Source organism: Aquarana catesbeiana, linkage group LG08 (assembly GCF_042186555.1).
Source record: "Aquarana catesbeiana isolate 2022-GZ linkage group LG08, ASM4218655v1, whole genome shotgun sequence".
Lineage (NCBI taxonomy): Eukaryota > Metazoa > Chordata > Amphibia > Anura > Ranidae > Aquarana > Aquarana catesbeiana.
In genome coordinates this window covers 42609711-42630545 of record NC_133331.1, presented here as the reverse complement: position 1 = coordinate 42630545, position 20835 = coordinate 42609711, and the positions used below count along the sequence as shown (strand labels likewise).

The 20835-nt window shown below is 41.6% G+C and overlaps 1 protein-coding gene across 1 annotated transcript in view; it reads right to left on the bottom strand.

Moving 5' to 3' along the window:
• The window catches only part of ADAM12 (ADAM metallopeptidase domain 12), a 970627-nt gene that overhangs the window by 513699 nt on the left and 436093 nt on the right, over positions 1-20835 (bottom strand). Inside the window, exon 4 of the mRNA XM_073595739.1 lies at positions 13967-14045. Coding sequence (XP_073451840.1) covers positions 13967-14045 — 79 coding nt within the window. The remainder of the gene's footprint in view (positions 1-13966; positions 14046-20835) is intronic.

Here is a 20835-nt window from a genome sequence, read left to right as displayed (position 1 = left end):
ATCCATTGAAGACCTTTTTTCCATCCTGCTTCTTTAAGTTTTCTTGTCACTGTGGTCAAAAACATTAATTTGACCCCAATATTGATTAGAAAATCTAATGAACATTCTTAACCACTTCAGCCCCGAAAGATTTGGCTGCACCTAAACAAAAATTGACTTCCTTTTTTTCCCCACAGATAGAGCTTTCTTTTGGTGGTATTTGATCGCCTTTTATTTTATTTTTTGCGCTATAAACAAAAAAATAGCGACAATTTTGAAAAAAAACAAAAAACAAAACACAATATTGTATAGTTTTTGCTATAATAAATATCCCCCTTTTTTTTTTTAAAAGCAAATTTTTTCTCAGTTTAGGCCGCTTTATTCTTCTACATATTTTTGGTAAAAAAAAAAAAAAAAAATCGCAATAAGCGTATATTGATTGGTTTGCACAAAAGTTATAGCGTCTACAAAAAATAGGGGAAAGATTTATAGCATTTTTATAATTTTTTTTTTTTTACTAGTAATAGCGACGATCTGCGATTGGTATTGTGAGTGCGACATTATGGCGGACACATCGGACAATTTTGACACATTTTTGGGACTATTGGCATTTATACAGCCATAAGTGCTATAAAAATACACTGATTACTGTAAAAATGTCACTGGCAGGGAAGGGGTTAACACTAGGGGGTGATCAAGGGGTTAACTGTGTTCCCTCTCCGTGTTCTAACTGAAGGGGGAGGGGACTGACTAGAGGAAGTGAAGGATTGTGGTTCCTAGCTAATAGGAACACAAGATCTGTCACTCCTAACAGAACAGGGAAGTGTGTGTTTACACACACTCGTCCCTGTTCTGTGTCTCCTGCTCACGATCGCTCGTGGCTGGCGGTCATCCCACTGTGCAGCGGTGCGCGCGCGCCTGCTATCCCTATCCCGCGAGCCGACGTATAGCTACAACGGTTTGTGGGATCGTGCCGACCTGCAGCAGTAAAATGACGGCGACTGGTCGGCAAGCAGTTAAAGGGTAACTCCACTTTCATGGGGAAAAAAAGAGCTAATAAAAAAAAAAAATTAATATAGCGTGTACAATTGCAACACAAGTCATATTGTGATTGAATGTTATTAAAATTCACTTTTTCTTTTCAATCGGCAGCACTGTAATTTTCTGTAAAGTGCATTGCAATATGGTTACCTGGAGGTGTTCTGTACACGGAATGTGTACAGAACGCCCCCCCGAAACATAATTTCCTGCTTGTGTGATTGGCTCACTGATTTTCCCAGAAGTCTACAGAAGTCAGATTTTTGGCATCCCCTACAACAAAAATGTAATTTTTGATTAGATGCTCCCAATAGGAAATAACGTCTAAAATGATGCAGTCCCTGCCACTTTCCTTATTAGAGCCCTGATTCTGCAGCAGCTGGTTGATGGTTATGAAACCACTTCCATTAGACTGACTCAGCATGGAGCACAGAGGAACAAACAGTGATTTATTCAGAATAAAAAAAGGTAGGAATCTGCAACAAAGTGTGTTTAAATCCTTGCAATGTATATAGATCACCCTAGGGGAATGTTTTTTTGCTCAACAAAAGTGGAGTTACGCTTCAAAGTTTATGTGAACCTCATTTTGTAAAACAACTCATTCAGTTTAAAACAGAATTGCAAAACATTGTGTGTGTGTATATATATATATATACACACACACACACACACACACACACACACACACACACACACTGCCTTTGTCATGTTACAACCAAAAACATAAATGTATTTTATTGGAATTTTATGTGATAGACCAACACAAAATTGTGAAGTGGAAGGAAAATGATAAATGGTTTTCAAAATGTTCATGTACATTTGTATTCAGCCCCCCTGAGTCAATACTTTGTAAAACCCCCTTTCACTGCAATTACAGTTGGAAGTCTTTTTAGGCATATGTCTACCAGCTTTGCACATCTAGAGAGGGACATTTTTGCTGATTTTTCTTTGCAAAATAGCTCAAGCTCTGTCAGATTGGATAGAGAGCGTCTGTGAACAGCAATTTTCAAGTCTTGCCACAGATTCTCAATTGGATTTAGGTCTGGACTTTGACTGGGCCATTCGAACACATGAATATGCTTTGATATAAACCATTCCATTGTAGCTCTGGCCGTATGTTTAGGGTTGTGGTCCTGCTGGAAGGTGAACCTCCGCCCCAGTCTCAAGTCTTTTGCTGACTCTAAAAGGTTTTCTGCTAAGATTATAAGCAAAATATTTACTCCACCATGCCACTGCTAGCCCAATACTCCCCTAGAGGCACATGGAATAAATATGGGGCGCTTCGAATATAAATAAGTGTAACCAAAAAACTGTGTATAGCACAATAGTGGTGGAACCCTCCTACTGTGTTTTGTGCTGCACGTAACAAGTGTAACCAAAAAACTGTATATAGCACAATAGTGGTGGAACCCTCCTACTGTGTTTTGTGCTGCACGTAACAAGTGTAACCAAAAAACTGTATATAGCACAATAGTGGTGGAACCCTCCTACTGTGTTTAGTGCTGCACGTAACAGGTGTAACCAAAAAAATTGTGTATAGCACAATAGTGGTGGAACCCTCCTACTGTGCTTTGAGCTGCACGTAACAAATAACACACATTAAATGAATAATTGTGACATTCACGTGAAACACTTTGTGAAATCACTGCATTCCATGCTGTGACATCTCAAAACATTAAATGACAGTCCATATGAATCAGATCCATCCAAGAGGAACTGCTTGTGATCACATCCAGTGTAAATCAGCTGCATACATTTAAGTGTCTTCGTGTGTCTTCCACCTCACCCCTGTGCTCAGTGAATCACACCCTCCAGAAATGCACTCACCGAGTTACAATGCCAGCACTTTCATGCAAGGCAAAAAACGCAAGTTTTACCACACTCAGGTGTAAAAAATGGCAAGATACGTGTCCAGGAGGATAGTTGTTATATGGATCCACATGTAAGAAAATAAAATGCTCCAATAGTGTAAACCAGCAAAACTATTTATTAAAACCACTGCAACCTTCAACTGATGCACTCACATTGTACAAAAGATAAAACAGCAGAAATCATTTGTGGGTCACATCAATCTTCAAGCAATCTTCAAACAGGTGTAACTCAAATAATAAACAACTGGTGGTCACGGCGGACCCGAGGTGTGCTTTCTCTGGGCTGCAGTATCACTGCAATCTCACCCTCCCTTCAGCTCTCCTCCGCTCCTCCGTCCACTAAAACTTCCTGATTCCTGTGTAGTTCAACTGCGCTGTGTGTCACGTCTCACAGCCACGCCCCCGACATGTTTCGTCATAGGTAGACTTAATCATGGGATTGGCTGTGCAGGCTGTCATTCACCCCTTATATTTGCTTCTAATTGACGCCCATTCGGCCGCGCATTGCGCATGCACACACCTCGCGTCCCCGTTCCGCTGATTATGCATGGGATATCTCATTTAAAACACTCATAAAACAAAATCATTGAAAATCTTTTGGACATTACACATAAATCACACTTAATTGATAAATATGCATATCATTCCCAATGGTTGTTTCAAACCTTAGATCAATTATGGTGAGTTGGATAGAGGGATCCTGCACGGGCTCCCCCGCTGGACAAGAGTGGTAACTGCATACCCTATCCCATCCAACCTTATCAAATGCTGGATAGTGATCAAAAGGCAAACGGCCCCCTAGTGTCCAGTGTCCATATTGCAGATTTTTCAGCATGCGTGAAAGTATTCATGGTGGGAACCTCTCTCAATCAAATGTATCCATCTTTACAGATCTCCTTTTTTAAAAATAAGATCACATGGACTCTATATTATAAAACTATTGAATATAAACTCTGAGTGTTCATGCTCAGAGATTATCTTATTCCAATATATCAACCCTTTCAGGAATGGGTCTAAAATAAAATATACCCTCATAACGATATATTACAAACATAGTAAACTAAACAGGCTAAACTGTCTCTATAACTGGCTGCCCCTGCATATTATATGATAAAGTCAAAAATATGTCAAGGGATATAACAAGAGCCATATTATATATCTCTATTTGATCTATTATTAAATTTCTATGTAGGTCGAGTGAACAGGGTCGGGGGCTGATGATGCTATAACCTCACCACCCCCCCTCACTCATACCCACATGGGGGCATCACATCAAGCTATTATCATGACGATGATGTCTCCTATAATCAAACCCTAAGAGATCCCTAAAAAATTTTTTTTTTTTTTTTTTGATAAAAACTACTAAAAATCTTTAAAAATTCCTAAAAAAGGTGGGACTAAAAGAGACTACAGAAAATCGGAACCCTACAAAACTGAGATAACTTTACATTAAAAATCATTAATAAAGCAGTTAAGATCCAGTTCTATGTTCAATCCTTTCGGGGCCAGACTCTTCAAAAGATATATCCATCTGGTTTCCCTACGGGATAGGTCCCTAACTCTATTGGACCCTCTCCAAGAGGGGTGGACCACATCTATCCCACAGAACTGCAAAAGTGTGGGGTCCTTTTGGTGTTTTTCTTTAAAATGTAGGGAGACACTGTGGAACCTATATCCATTTTTTATGTTGGTCATATGCTCTGAGATCCTAATCCTCAAGAGTCTCTTGGTTCTCCCTACATATAGCAAGCCACACGGACACCACATTAAATAGACCACATGCGTAGAGTTGCATGTACTGAATTCTCTAATTTCAAAGGATTCCCCTTCCCTATTGGTTATGCTGGTGACACCTCTGTGGTTCACTCTTGTTGTTCGGCAGCAGATGCACCTCCTACAGCAATAGAAGCCCTTGAAATCAAAACCAAACACATTCCGTCTTGGTGGGTCCAATATCTTCCTTACCACGTGGTCTCCGAAATTAGGAGCCCTCCTATATATGAACCTCGGTTGGTTCGGAAGTATCCCACCCAAGTGCCTATCCTTACATAGGATGTGCCAGTGTTTTTTAAAAATATTCTCGACCTCTTTATATTGGCAGTGAAACCCTGAAATGAATCCATATTGGTGTCGAGTATCCTCTGACACCATTGAGGGCTTATTTAGACACAGGTCCCTGGAGGTTGAAGCCACCTCTTCAGTGACCCTGCTGAGTGTTTCCACTCTATACCCTTTTTGTAAAAATTTATTATTAAGGACTTCAGCCTGCTCATAGTAGTCGTCTAATTTAGTGCAATTACGTCGAACACGTAGCAACTGTCCTTTGGGGATGTTTTTTTATCCAAGCCGGATGGTGGCCACTTCTTATAGATAAAAAACTGTTACGATCAGTTGACTTAAAAAATACTTTTGTTATTAGTGCATCTCCCTCCCTGATAATCGTCACATCCAAAAAATTTACCGAGGTACTACTAATTTGATGTTCCAATTTAATGTTATTAGAATTATTATTAAGTTCCTGTATAAATTCCATCGCTGACTCCTCTGTACCCTCCCAAATAAATAGGAGGTCATCAATAAATCTTCGGTAAAATAATAACTGAGGCCTTCTCTGGTTGAATACCTTCCTGTCTTCCCACTCAGCCATAAACAGGTTGGCGCTGGCCCTTAATTGGGCATTAAGCAAAAGAGAAGACATTCCATCTGTGCAGAAGAGATTTTTGGGGCATGTATTAGATTTTTGCATGTCCCATAATTATTTTTGGTGTGATGGTGATTTCTACTCCCAGCAGGTTGGCGTGGCTATGGGAGCTAAATTTGCTCCCAGCCTCGCCAACCTGTTTATGGCTGAGTGGGAAGACAGGAAGGTATTCAACCAGAGAAGGCCTCAGTTATTATTTTACCGAAGATTTATTGATGACCTCCTATTTATTTGGGAGGGTACAGAGGAGTCAGCGATGGAATTTATACAGGAACTTAATAATAATTCTAATAACATTAAATTGGAACATCAAATTAGTAGTACCTCGGTAAATTTTTTGGATGTGACGATTATCAGGGAGGGAGATGCACTAATAACAAAAGTATTTTTTAAGTCAACTGATCGTAACAGTTTTTTATCTATAAGAAGTGGCCACCATCCGGCTTGGATAAAAAAACATCCCCAAAGGACAGTTGCTACGTGTTCGACGTAATTGCACTAAATTAGACGACTACTATGAGCAGGCTGAAGTCCTTAATAATAAATTTTTACAAAAAGGGTATAGAGTGGAAACACTCAGCAGGGTCACTGAAGAGGTGGCTTCAACCTCCAGGGACCTGTGTCTAAATAAGCCCTCAATGGTGTCAGAGGATACTCGACACCAATATGGATTCATTTCAGGGTTTTACTGCCAATATAAAGAGGTCGAGAATATTTTTAAAAAACACTGGCACATCCTATGTAAGGATAGGCACTTGGGTGGGATACTTCCGAACCAACCGAGGTTCATATATAGGAGGGCTCCTAATTTCGGAGACCACGTGGTAAGGAAGATATTGGACCCACCAAGACGGAATGTGTTTGGTTTTGATTTCAAGGGCTTCTATTGCTGTAGGAGGTGCATCTGCTGCCGAACAACAAGAGTGAACCACAGAGGTGTCACCAGCATAACCAATAGGGAAGGGGAATCCTTTGAAATTAGAGAATTCAGTACATGCAACTCTACGCATGTGGTCTATTTAATGTGGTGTCCGTGTGGCTTGCTATATGTAGGGAGAACCAAGAGACTCTTGAGGATTAGGATCTCAGAGCATATGACCAACATAAAAAATGGATATAGGTTCCACAGTGTCTCCCTACATTTTAAAGAAAAACACCAAAAGGACCCCACACTTTTGCAGTTCTGTGGGATAGATGTGGTCCACCCCTCTTGGAGAGGGTCCAATAGAGTTAGGGACCTATCCCGTAGGGAAACCAGATGGATATATCTTTTGAAGAGTCTGGCCCCGAAAGGATTGAACATAGAACTGGATCTTAACTGCTTTATTAATGATTTTTAATGTAAAGTTATCTCAGTTTTGTAGGGTTCCGATTTTCTGTAGTCTCTTTTAGTCCCACCTTTTTTAGGAATTTTTAAAGATTTTTAGTAGTTTTTATCAAAAAAAAAAAAAAAAAATTTTTTAGGGATCTCTTAGGGTTTGATTATAGGAGACATCATCGTCATGATAATAGCTTGATGTGATGCCCCCATGTGGGTATGAGTGAGGGGGGGTGGTGAGGTTATATCATCATCAGCCCCCGACCCTGTTCACTCGACCTACATAGAAATTTAATAATAGATCAAATAGAGATATATAATATGGCTCTTGTTATATCCCTTGACATATTTTTGACTTTATCATATAATATGCAGGGGCAGCCAGTTATAGAGACAGTTTAGCCTGTTTAGTTTACTATGTTTGTAATATATCGTTATGAGGGTATATTTTATTTTAGACCCATTCCTGAAAGGGTTGATATATTGGAATAAGATAATCTCTGAGCATGAACACTCAGAGTTTATATTCAATAGTTTTATAATATAGAGTCCATGTGATCTTATTTTTAAAAAAGGAGATCTGTAAAGATGGATACATTTGATTGAGAGAGGTTCCCACCATGAATACTTTCACGCATGCTGAAAAATCTGCAATATGGACACTGGACACTAGGGGGCCGTTTGCCTTTTGATCACCATCCAGCATTTGATAAGGTTGGATGGGATAGGGTATGCAGTTACCACTCTTGTCCAGCGGGGGAGCCCGTGCAGGATCCCTGTATCTAACTCACCATAATTGATCTAAGGTTTGAAACAACCATTGGGAATGATATGCATATTTATCAATTAAGTGTGATTTATGTGTAATGTCCAAAAGATTTTCAATGATTTTGTTTTATGAGTGTTTTAAATGAGATATCCCATGCATAATCAGCGGAACGGGGACGCGAGGTGTGTGCATGCGCAATGCGCGGCCGAATGGGCGTCAATTAGAAGCAAATATAAGGGGTGAATGACAGCCTGCACAGCCAATCCCATGATTAAGTCTACCTATGACGAAACATGTCGGGGGCGTGGCTGTGAGACGTGACACACAGCGCAGTTGAACTACACAGGAATCAGGAAGTTTTAGTGGACGGAGGAGCGGAGGAGAGCTGAAGGGAGGGTGAGATTGCAGTGATACTGCAGCCCAGAGAAAGCACACCTCGGGTCCGCCGTGACCACCAGTTGTTTATTATTTGAGTTACACCTGTTTGAAGATTGCTTGAAGATTGATGTGACCCACAAATGATTTCTGCTGTTTTATCTTTTGTACAATGTGAGTGCATCAGTTGAAGGTTGCAGTGGTTTTAATAAATAGTTTTGCTGGTTTACACTATTGGAGCATTTTATTTTCTTACATGTGGATCCATATAACAACTATCCTCCTGGACACGTATCTTGCCATTTTTTACACCTGAGTGTGGTAAAACTTGCGTTTTTTGCCTTGCATGAAAGTGCTGGCATTGTAACTCGGTGAGTGCATTTCTGGAGGGTGTGATTCACTGAGCACAGGGGTGAGGTGGAAGACACACGAAGACACTTAAATGTATGCAGCTGATTTACACTGGATGTGATCACAAGCAGTTCCTCTTGGATGGATCTGATTCATATGGACTGTCATTTAATGTTTTGAGATGTCACAGCATGGAATGCAGTGATTTCACAAAGTGTTTCACGTGAATGTCACAATTATTCATTTAATGTGTGTTATTTGTTACGTGCAGCTCAAAGCACAGTAGGAGGGTTCCACCACTATTGTGCTATACACAATTTTTTTGGTTACACCTGTTACGTGCAGCACTAAACACAGTAGGAGGGTTCCACCACTATTGTGCTATACACAGTTTTTTGGTTACACTTGTTACGTGCAGCACAAAACACAGTAGGAGGGTTCCACCACTATTGTGCTATATACAGTTTTTTGGTTACACTTGTTACGTGCAGCACAAAACACAGTAGGAGGGTTCCACCACTATTGTGCTATATACAGTTTTTTGGTTACACTTGTTACGTGCAGCACAAAACACAGTAGGAGGGTTCCACCACTATTGTGCTATACACAGTTTTTTGGTTACACTTATTTATATTCGAAGCGCCCCATATTTATTCCATGTGCCTCTAGGGGAGTATTGGGCTAGCAGTGGCATGGTGGAGTAAATATTTTGCTTATATACTTTATAATTTAAAGGGGCAGCTGTTCCTATTTTCGCTTGTTTTTATCGATTCTCACGTTTTCATTACATTTTATACACACCATTTAACACTGGTCAACACTATTTGTGAGAGTAAGGAATTGGATGTTTTGGGTGTTCACCACCTAATATTGATTCACACCACTATTTGAGTTTATTTGAAGGCATTGGCGCGGTGGGGGTGTCTGTTTGGTGGAAGGGCGCTCTAGTGAGGATACCCAGTGTTTATTATTTCTGCTAAGATTGCCCTGTATTTGGCTCCATCCATCTTCCCATCAACTCTGACCAGCTTCCCTGTCTGTGCTGAAGAAAAGCATCCCCACAACATGATGATGCCACCACCATGTTTCACGGTGGGGATGGTGTGTTCAGGGTGATGTGCAGTGTTAGTTTTCTGCCACACATAGTGTTTTGCTTTTAGGCCAAAAAGTTCAATTTTGGTCTCATCTGACCAGAGCACCATCTTCCACATGTTTGCTGTGTCCCCCACATGGCTTCTCACAAACTGCAAATGGGACTTCTTATGGCTTTCTTTCAACAATGGCTTTCTTCTTGCCACTCTTCCATAAAGGTCAGATTTGTGGAGTGCACGACTAATAGTTGTCCTGTGGACAGATTCTCCCACCTGAGCTGTGGATCTCTGCAGCTCCTCCAGAGTTACCATGGGCCCTTTGGCTGCTTCTCTGATTAATGCTCTCCTTGCCTGTCAGTTTAGGTGGACGGCCATGGCTTGGTAGGTTTGCAGTTGTGCCATACTCTTTCCATTTTTGGATGTTGGATTGAACAGTGCTCTGTGAATTGTTCAAAGCTTGGGATATTTTTTTATAACCTAACTCTGCTTTAAACTTCTCTACAACTTCATCCCTGACCTGTCTGGTGTGTTCCTTGGCCTTCATGATGCTGTTTGTTCACTAAGGATCTCTAACAAACCTCGGAGGGCTTCACAGAACAGCTGTAGGTATACTGAGATTAAATTACACAAAGGTGGACTCTTATTACCAATCCGGTGAGTTCTAAAGGCAATTGGTTCCACTAGATTTTAGTTAGGGGTATCAGAGTAAAGGGGGCTGAATACAAATGCACACCACAATTTTCAGATATTTATTTGTAAAAAAAATTTAAAACAATTTATCATTTTCCCTCCACTTTACAATTATGTGCCACTTTGTGTTGTATCTCATAAAATCCCAATAAAATACATTTACATTTTAGGTTTTAACATGAGAAAATGTGAAAAATGTCAAGGGGTATGAATATTTTTTCAAGGCACTGTATATATACACACATATACCTTTTTTTTTTTTTTTTTTTTTTTTACACAACCTCTGTTTTCTGTTGTATAAAGGGTTTAGAGAGCTGGGTGGAGACTGCAGAAGGGCATGTCAGCAAGAGGTAGAGGAAGAGCAATACACTGATCCTCCCAGTGATTAGCTGTGCAGAGGGCAAGTCACCAAAAGTCCAACCATTGGAGGACAGGCAGGCTGTGTTCCCAGCACAGCCAGAAAACTGCCCACGCTGGGGTGGATGTGCTTCTATGCCTTGCATGGTTAGTTTGCGTCCGGAAAGCAAGAGGACTGCAACCAGGCATTTCAGACAAAAGAAGAAAAGTAAAGAAAACAGGATACTTTTTAACATGGTACAACATAAACACATATCAGGAATATGAAACGTTGAGGTAACATGCACCTAATAATGAAAAATTGTAAACAAATTTTTAATAATGTATGGCCAGCCTAGCAGTAACTCCACTGGGTGCAAAATTGAGGGAACATAGTCCCTGACCCTATGTATATCTCTCTGTGTGTGTGTGTGTGTGTGTGTGTATATATATATATATATATATATATATATATATATATATATATATATATTTGCATTTATAGCTACTGTATACTCCAGGCATCATTATTTGTATGTTTAGCTGAACTAGAATTCATTTACCTCAAACAGCAGAAACCATCGCTCTGATCTGCTTTTGGCTGACACCAGCAATGCAGCTATGGTTGACACTGGCAATAGCGTTGTAGGTCTGCCCCACGTATGTTTTTCTCATTTATAAAACACAGGGCCACATCACTGCAGGCTACTTTTGCGACTGGGCAAAGTACACATGAAGGCAGCGACAAGCGACCAGTGCTGGTGGTCATACACACAAAACTAGTCAGAATTTTTATGTTTTTATGAGAGAAAAAGAAAAGTACACTGTAGGGGTAACTAGATCATAATACACAAACATATTAAAAGAAAGGTACCCAAAATTTAGCTTTTTTTTATTTATTTTTTTTCCTATTTGATCTCCTCAGGCACTTACACATGGTCATAATTTACAGCATACAGTATGGGCGTACAGCGTAAAATTGAACTGTTGTTGTGGTGCCCAAGAGTATTTTTTCCCATAGGAATGCATTATAGAAAATGATGTGTAGCGGTACCCCCGTAGGGGCTGCTAAGGGATGTGGCCCACCTGTCACCCTGACCTTCCCGGCGTTCACTTCCAAGACAATAAACAGTTTGTTGCTTTTTTTTTAAATTATTTTATTGAGAGAACTGAACTTGGATGGGGTAATGGGAAATATGGGATGCCCAGAAGAATAACAGCAAAATTGCTAGGGGCGACTATATTCACTCTTTGTACACTGATTCAGACTCTTCCTGTATAACTCTTGCTTGCAGACTATTGCTCTTTCTCTCTCTCGGAGCAGCTAGCACATGGTAAGGCCCGACACTGGCTCAGTCAAGGCTCTAGAAATTTACCCTTTGCAGCCAGGGACTGCTGGGCCCTATGGTGTAGCAGAAAACACGCAAATGCCCCGTACACACGGTCGGATTTTCCGACGGAAAATGTGTGATAGGACCTTGTTGTCGGAAATTCCGACCGTGTGTCAGCTCCATCACACATTTTCCATCGGATTTTCCGACACACAAAGTTTGAGAGCAGGCTATAAAATTTTCCGACAACAAGATCCGTTGTCGGAATATCCGATCGTGTGTACACAAATCCGACGCACAAAGTGCCACGCATGCTCAGAATAAATAAAGAGATGAAAGCTATTGGCTACTGCCCCATTTATAGTCCCGACGTACGTGTTTTACGTCACCACGTTCAGAACGATCGGATTTTCCGACAACTTTGTGTGACCGTGTGTATGCAAGACAAGTTTGAGCCAACATCCGTCGGAAAAAATCCTAGGATTTTGTTGTCGGAATGTCCGATCAATGTCCGACCGTGTGTACGGGGCAAAAATCTTCTTAGTGCTAGCTGTCCTCCTGGTGGACTACTGCTCCCAGTCAGTCCTCTTCAGGCCCTGCCAGCCCTCCTGGCTGCAGCTGCCCAACTTCACTGCCCATGACATTGCAATCCTCATTACTGGCTCCACACCCAGCTCTGACTGTTTCCCCTCAGTCCTCTCTGGCATGCCTCTCCAGTCCTCCCGACTGAACATGTCACTCACCAGCCCTCCTGGCTGCAATCCGTGGTTCCCTCCTGAAGACTTGCCTGGCAACACTAGCTCCTACTGTCCTCTCTGACTACTCCTATGCCTCCTGTCCAGATCCTTCATGCTTTCTTGAAGGGTTCTGTCCTGCACCAGAGTCCCAGGAACAAAAGTCACCCCCCCCAGACTGGGGAGCTCCATCCAAGGCCCCAACAGCCTAGTACTCCATCCTCAGTTCTTCCACCCGACAACTACTCCCCAGCTGGGCTGACCCTGGGTATTTCAAGGAGGCCTGCCCCCTGCCAATCCCAGTTGGGAATTGGTCAAGGCTCCCTGAGACACCCCAGACAGCTCCACCTCTCTTCCCCTCCTCTTCTTCTAGAATCCTCCAGAAGAAAGAGAGAGGTGACAGTGGAGTGATGCTGTCTGTGAGTCACAGCTGCTGCTCTGAGCCACTCCCAGCCCACACAGATCAAAACAAACAGGCCTAGCAGCTAGGCCTGCATACATTTGCCTGTACTACAAAAATCCTGACTTGTAGCACCTACCTAGGTAGAGGGTGCTACACATTGCTACACATGTATAGGTGTGTTTTTCAAACCATAGAATTTACAATTAAAAAATTCCACCCATACATATTTAGGCCTCTTTCACACGGGCGGTCTGATCGGGTCCGCCTCTCAGTTTTATAGGTGGACCCGATTGGACCATTTATTGCCCACTATGGCGCACTGGATGTCAAGCGGAGCGGATACGGACCTGTCATTTTCCTGCTCAGCGGGGATCAGCAGACAGATCCCCTGCTGAGCAAGTGGATCCACCCTTCTGAAAGAGCCCTTTGTCTGATTGAAAACAGAGAAGTCAACCCAAGTTCAACCCATAGAAAAAAAAAACACACACACATAGAAAGCCTCCATATGCACAATCCTATACCCATGATTGATCCAGAGGAAGGCAAAAAAACACAATAAAGCATGATCCAATTTGCTGCAGCAGGGGGGAAATAATTCCTGATCCCCCAAGAGGCAAATCGGATATTCCCTGAATCCACTTTACCAATAAATACGCATGCATGAGTAAGTACTGGCAGTGCCAGGGTTTACAAGCATTTAGCAGCGCACAACATTTTCTGTAATGCATTCGTATAGGCAAAAATATACTGCTGCTGTAGCTCCCGGGCGCTACAACAACAGACGTATACTTTGCATGCCCATGTGCCATAAATTATGCCTGTGTGCAAGAGTCCTTATGGTTTATTGTTCGCTTTGACATGTTTTACAACCTCTCAATTTTTATTACCCATCAGGTAGACAAACTGACAGTCACCATAGGTTGTGTGCTGGAACTACAACTTAGTGCAATATCGTGCTGTCATTTATTGAGAGCCTTACCGAGTGATTATGTGCAGTGATAACAGCAGTGCCACCCTCGGTGTAGTGCGTCATTGTGAAGTTGCCAGCAAACAGCCCCCTGGAAAACAATTAAGCATTTAAATTAGCAAAGGCAGGGAAAAATAGCCAGACATTTTGCCATCTTATTTCCATTAGACGACATGAAAGCATTTGCTAAAAATATTAAAATAGAAAAATGTATAATCGCCATCTGTGTTTTCAAATAGATTTCCGTCCAGAGCTATAAATGGGAGAAAATGAAATGCAATTATTATGTGAAAAATGCAACTATTAATTCAGGAAAAAAAAAACTTGCATGGCTCCCATCAGTAGAATATATATTATTTTTTCATACTATAAGAGCAAAATAAACTAATTTCCTGTGTGTGTTTTTTTTTTAATCTGTGACCTTAAAAAGAAGAACAATGTGTGAGATAGGGAGGGACCTTCGCGTGTAAGCTCCTTGTGGGCAGGGACTGATGTAAATGTACAATATGTACAGGACTGCGTAAATTGTTGGTGCTATACAAATTCCTGTAATAAAACAATTAAACCACCGAGCACAAATGTTAACCACTTCAGCCCTGGAAGGATTTACCCCTTTCCTGACCACCTAACAATTGCGAGGTCGTCAACCAAATTGATGTCCTTTTTTCCCCCACAAATAGAGCTTTCTTTTGGTGGTAATTGAGCACCTCTGCTTTTTTTTTTTTGCTCACGCGTGCCCACAATGCCGTGATTTAATGGGGACGTACCTCTACGCCCATTTGCCCAGCTGTGCTATTGTGCCGGCGTATATCATGGCGCGCTGGTCGGCATGTGGTTAATAAGGCCATACACAGAAGGACCTGATCATGTAGAAGCCATCATCCAAATACCAAACAGAACAATTACTACTTTGTACAGTTTGAAAGATTTCCTCCTTTGCTCTGTTTGAGTCAGCACCATGTGTGTTGTATTATATTTAAAAAAAAAAAAAAAAAAGTACCTCTCATTAGTGTCCACCTGTGTCATGTGTGGAGACCTCAGTTCTCCCATATAGAGGAGTGTATGGCTCCCATGGTTCAGAGAAGCAGGATCTCTCAGTCTATGGATAGTGTAGGACCCACTAATCATGGGGTACTTTGTCGCAGTAAGTGGGCTTAAGCACCATATAGCAATATGGTGTGACCAAATCCCCATATTTTTTGATAATGTTTTTTGAAAATGTCTAGGTGTTTTAAATAAGCCTTGCAGGAGGTAAATGTCTTTTTTTGCATGTGTGCGCTATAATATTTTTGTTCTGTTTTGTATGATATTTAATCACTTTGCTCAAATATCAAAGATTAACAAAAAATTTAAAGAAAAAAAAATCCTAATATAACTTGTCTAATTCACTGCGTGATAGTTACACAAAATGTACAGTAAATAAAATGTGAAGGTCCGGCTCAGTAAAAAAATTAAAAAAAAAAAATCAGAAAATAATACCCTGGGTCTAAATCTGTACATTAGGGCTGATGTCACATATCAACAGGTCACCGGTGAGAACTACGTGTTACTCCTTCACTGGCCAGATGGGCAAGGCGTCACTCTTGTGCTGACCAATAGACCTCAAATACAACAGGGGTTCGGGTCATACAGCATAAAAAAAACAGGTGTTTTTGGGTGTCCGGAGGCATAGACGCAGCATAAAGTCTGCTGCCAGCAGTCTGTCAAAATCATTGACAGGCTAAATGATGTCATGGCTGTATACTGTTCCAAGTGCTACTAACAGATAGGGTCTTATGCATACAGGGACGTCCACAGTGAATACTGCAGGGATCAGCACCCAGCTGCCACGTATTTCAGCCAGTCATTGATTTGAACGCATGCTTCATCTGTGCCTCCCAGTTGCATGGGCCAAAACTGCTTGTGCGCCTGATCAACTACTGCAGAACGCAAGTAACCAGCAAAATGTCCAGCACATCCAGCCAGTGAGGGAGCAACACATGGAAACAAAGGTGAGAATTGTAAACACAGTTATTCACCTTAATGCATTCTATGCATTAACCACTTGCCAACCAGTCACTGTATATATACATGGCGGCAGGTCGGCTCGATTGCGCAAACCGTGCATGCGACACTGTGGGCGCGCACGCACACAACGGGAGCGCGCCCGCGGGTCCCACCGACTCAATGTCCGCTGGCGACCCGCAATCGTGGTACACAGAGGCAGAACGGGGATCTGTGTATGTAAATAAAGCGGATCCCCGTTCTGACAGGAGACATCATGGAGGTCTGCTGTTCCCAGTGATCAGGAACAGCGATCTCTGTGGCGTTCCAGTGAGCCCAGCCCCCACACCGTTAGAACTCACCCAGGGAACACAGTTAACCCCTTGATCGCCCCCTAGCGTTAATCCCTTCCCTGCCAGTGTCATTTATACAATGATCAGTGCTAAAATAAATGCACTGATCAATGTAATAATATCACTGGTCCCCAAAAAGTGTCACTTAGGGTCAGATTTTCCGCCACAATGTCGCAGTCCCGCTAAAAATATTGCCGCCATTTCCAGTAAAAACATTAAAAAATTAATAAAAGTCCATAAATCTTTCCCATAGTTTGGAGACGCGATAACTTTTGCTCAAACCAATCAATATACACTTATTGCGTTTTTTTTTTTACCAAACATATAAAAATTTGTAGCAGAATACATATTATCCTGAACTGATGAATACATTTGTTTTTTTATATTTCTTTGGGATATGTATTATAGCAGAAAGTAAAAAAATATTGTTTTTTTTTTTTTTTTGCAAAATTGTCCCGCTGGGTTGAAAGGAAAAAAGACTCCTAGGGGGTTATTTACGAAAGGCAAATCCACTTTACACTGCAAGTGCACTTGGAAGTGCAGTCGCTCTAAGGCCCCTTTCACACTGGGGCGGTGGGGGCGTCGGTGGTACAACAGCGCTATTTTTAGCGCTGCTGTACCGTCGTTCTTGCAGCTGTATTCGGCCGCTAGCGGTGCGGTTTTAACCCCCGCTGGCGGCCGAAAAAGGGTTAAAATCCCTCGTACAGCACGGCTATAGCCGCGGTATTGCCGCGCTGTCTCATTGATTTCAATGGGCAGGAACGGTTTAGGAGCGGTGAATACACCGCTCCTTCACCGCTCCAAAGAAGCGGTTTGCAGGACTTTTTTCACCGTCCTGCCAGCGCACCGCTTCAATGTGAAAGCCCTCGGGCTTTCACACTGAACAAACAGCGGAGGCTGTTTAGGGGCGGTTTGCAGGCGGTATTTTTAGCGCAATACCGCCTGCAAACCGCCCCAGTGTGAAAGGGGCCTAAATCGAAGGGGTAGATCTGAAATGAGAGGAAGCTCTGCTGATTTTATCATCTAATCATGTGCAACCTAAAATGCTGGTGTGTACAAGGCTTAAGGCAGGGAGTAAATCTCTCTAATTTGGGATTCTAAAGCAATAAAAGCTATTTTTTTTAATTATTAGAATAGGGGAGGGCTAGATCCTGCATCAGATTGTCATTGCGGTCTGTATTCCCCTTGGGGATTTCCCTTCAATTTTTGTACCTGTGCCAAATTTACCTGGACATGAAGTAAAGATTTGCCTCCTCAATGGGGCCACATAAAGAAATAAAATTAGAGGACTGTATTGTCTACCACATAGCGCAGAACTAATTATAATCTTATACTGAAAAAAAATGAAAAAAATTGAAAAACAACTAGATAAAGTAAACTTGACTCCCATTTGGAATAGTGTCTGCTTGCCTCGACCATTTACATTCCAGTCAGATGGTAGCCGCTACGCTGCATCAGGCAGCAGGTGTGGATTTAAAACGGTGTCAAGCTCATTCTTATCTGTAATCTAATTCATTCAGCAGATCTATTCTGAGGCAGGATCTAATTTACTGGTAATGGCACAAGCTAGGTCATTGACCTTGCAGGCCCTACTTCTCCTTGATTATATTATACTTGCTGCAAGTCTGCAAACAGAAAGATAAAATGGCACTTGTGTGAGATATTAACATAATCTCTGCACAACAGGAGTGTGTGACTTTTGCTGAGCCTTGGTCTGATGCTTAGTGAACACACCAGGCTTCCAAGGTTGGAAGTCTACTTCAGCTGAAGGACTTGTGCTATATACCACACAGGAGAGCCTCTCCGAGGGATTGTACCTGATGAGATTTATTACAGAACAAGCCCGCATTTTAGGAAAACCCTGTTTATGTTTTCAGGGTCTTGCCAAGCATTAAGATAAATTTTCACTTTTGCAGTCACATTTGAAAATTTGTTTGTTATTTGTTCTCATTCACACAGCATACCTAAAAATATATATTTTTTAAATATTTCTTACCTTTCTAGTTGTTTTCTTGGAGCAGGCCTTTTTACATAACGCAAGCTACTCTGAACAAATGTAACCACTTCAGCCCCATAAGATGTACCCCCCTTCATGACCAGGCCATTTTTTGCGAATAGGCACTGCGTTACTTTACCTGACAATTGCGTGGTCATACGATGCTGTACCCAAATAAGATGCAGGTCTTTTTCCCACACAAATAGAACTTTCTTTTGGTGGTAATTGATCACCTCTGCTTTTTTTTTTTTTTTTTTTTTTTTTGTGCTATAAACAAAAGACCCGACAATAAAAAATTATATATATATATATATATATATATATATATATATATATATATATATATATATATATATAACTTTTTACTTTCTGCTTTAAAACGTCTGATAAAAAAAAAAAAATTTCTTCATCAATCTAGGCCACTATGTATTCTGCTACATATTTTTGGTAAAATCCCAGTAAGTGTATATTGATTGGTTTGCGCAAATGTTATAGCGTCTACAAACTATGGGATGTATTTTTGGAATTTTTAATTTTTTTTTTTTTACTAGTAACGGTGGCGTTTAGCGACTTATAGCAGGACTGCGATATTGCGGCTATTTACTTTTCACACTTTTAAAAGGAACCAGTGACACTAATACAATGATCAGTGCTAAATATATGCACTGTCACTGTACTAATGGCACTGGCTGGGAAGAGGTTAACATTGGGGGAGATCAAAGGGTTAAATGTGTGCCTAGCCAATGTTTGTGTACCATCAGGGAGGTGCTTTTAACTAAGGGAAGACATGAATCTTTCTCCCTGCTTTGCATCAGGAACACAGGATTCGTGCCTTCCCTACTGACAGAACACAGATCTGCCTTGTTTACATAGGCAGACTGCCGTTCTGCCTTTGCAACGAATGATCAACGGGTGCCGGTGACATGGAATTCATGGTACCCACTGATTGGCTCCCGCTGTGCATAATCACAGCAGAAGCGAGCCGCCGGCGGCCTGCATTTGTGACCGCTACCTGGAAGTGCAGGATCACATATATATATATATATATATATATATATATATATATATATATATATGTGTGATTTGACGTACAGCAGCTGCCGTATAGCAGTAAAACTGCTATACGGCGGGCATGAAGTGGTTAAAACAAAGTGAGGAATAAAGTAGGGGCAGGCTAAGTTACATCTCATTACAAAGTTACATACATAGTTGGTAAGGTTGAAAAAAAAACACCAGTCCATCCAGTTCAATCTGAGTAGGTGGGTGTTTATGTCAATACTATTTCCAAAATCCCTGTATATTGCGTTCCCTAATATACCCATACAAGAGTTTTTTTAAATTAGGAACACTCCCCACTGACATCACCAATTGTGGAAGGAAGTTCTATACCCTTACCGCTCTGACAGTACCCCTTACCCAGTTAAAGGTTAAATCGCTTCTTGTCCAACTTCATTAAGTAGCTACGGGCCCTCTTAAGCGACCTGAGACTGAATCATTTTCTCCCTATGCTAGAATCACCATTTAGATATTTGTATATCACTATTGTATCCCCTTCTTAAGCGTCTCCAAGGAGAACAAGTTTAATGCTTGTAGTCGTTCCTGGATTTTCTCCATGTCAGGAGCATCTAGTGCTCCTGCTCCTCATTCCAACATCCGGGGTTTTTGCTATGGCACTCTCCTTGTCTGTCTGTCCACCTGCAGACTTGATTGATGTTATCAGTCTCTGGGTGGAACCAAACCTGTTATAAGCCAGCCAAATCCTCACATGCTGGTGATAGAGAGTGATACGTGTGTTAATCCTGATGTCTGCCTTGCTCTGCTTGTTTGGATTTCCCTGTGTATGACCTTGGACTGGATATTAGACTCTTCCCTGAACTCAGCCTGCCTTTTACCTGGACTGTCATTGAACCACTCTGCCTATCTGCCAACCGAAAGTACCTGTTTGCTTTGTTCAGTTTGTGCCTGCCCTGGCGTGGTGGCTAGGCAGTATAGCAGTGTGTATAAGTCCTGGGGGCAACCGAGTACCGGTAGGCCTGCTTGCTTTATGGGAAAGGGGGCTGCTATAGGTGGAGAACACAGTAGCCAGCTAGTGTCTGATCACTTGCGTTGGGGTAAATGTGACATTATCACAAGCCATTAAAAAAAAAAAAATGTATTTGTTGAGGAAATGTGCAAACTGACACGCCAAGTCCAGGAACTGTCTGTGCGTATAAATGCACCTCCAGCAGTAACGCAGGAGCCAGAGCCCAAAGTTATCGTTTTTCTGCTCACCCCCATATGTTTTCCAAATTTAAAAACAGTTGTATGCTATACTTTAAGCTTAAGCCACATTCCTCTGGTTCTGAAGCACAGCGGGTTGACCTGATTATTACATGTTTGCAGGGGGATCCCCAGTCTTGGGCTTTTAGTCTCCCCACAGATGACCCAGCCAGAGGGTCAGGTGAAACTTTTTTCAAGGCCTTAGGTTTACTCTATGATGAAGGGAAGGGAACAAAGCGCCAAACCGGCATAGTGTAGCACAATTTATTTAAGTAAAATACCATATAAAA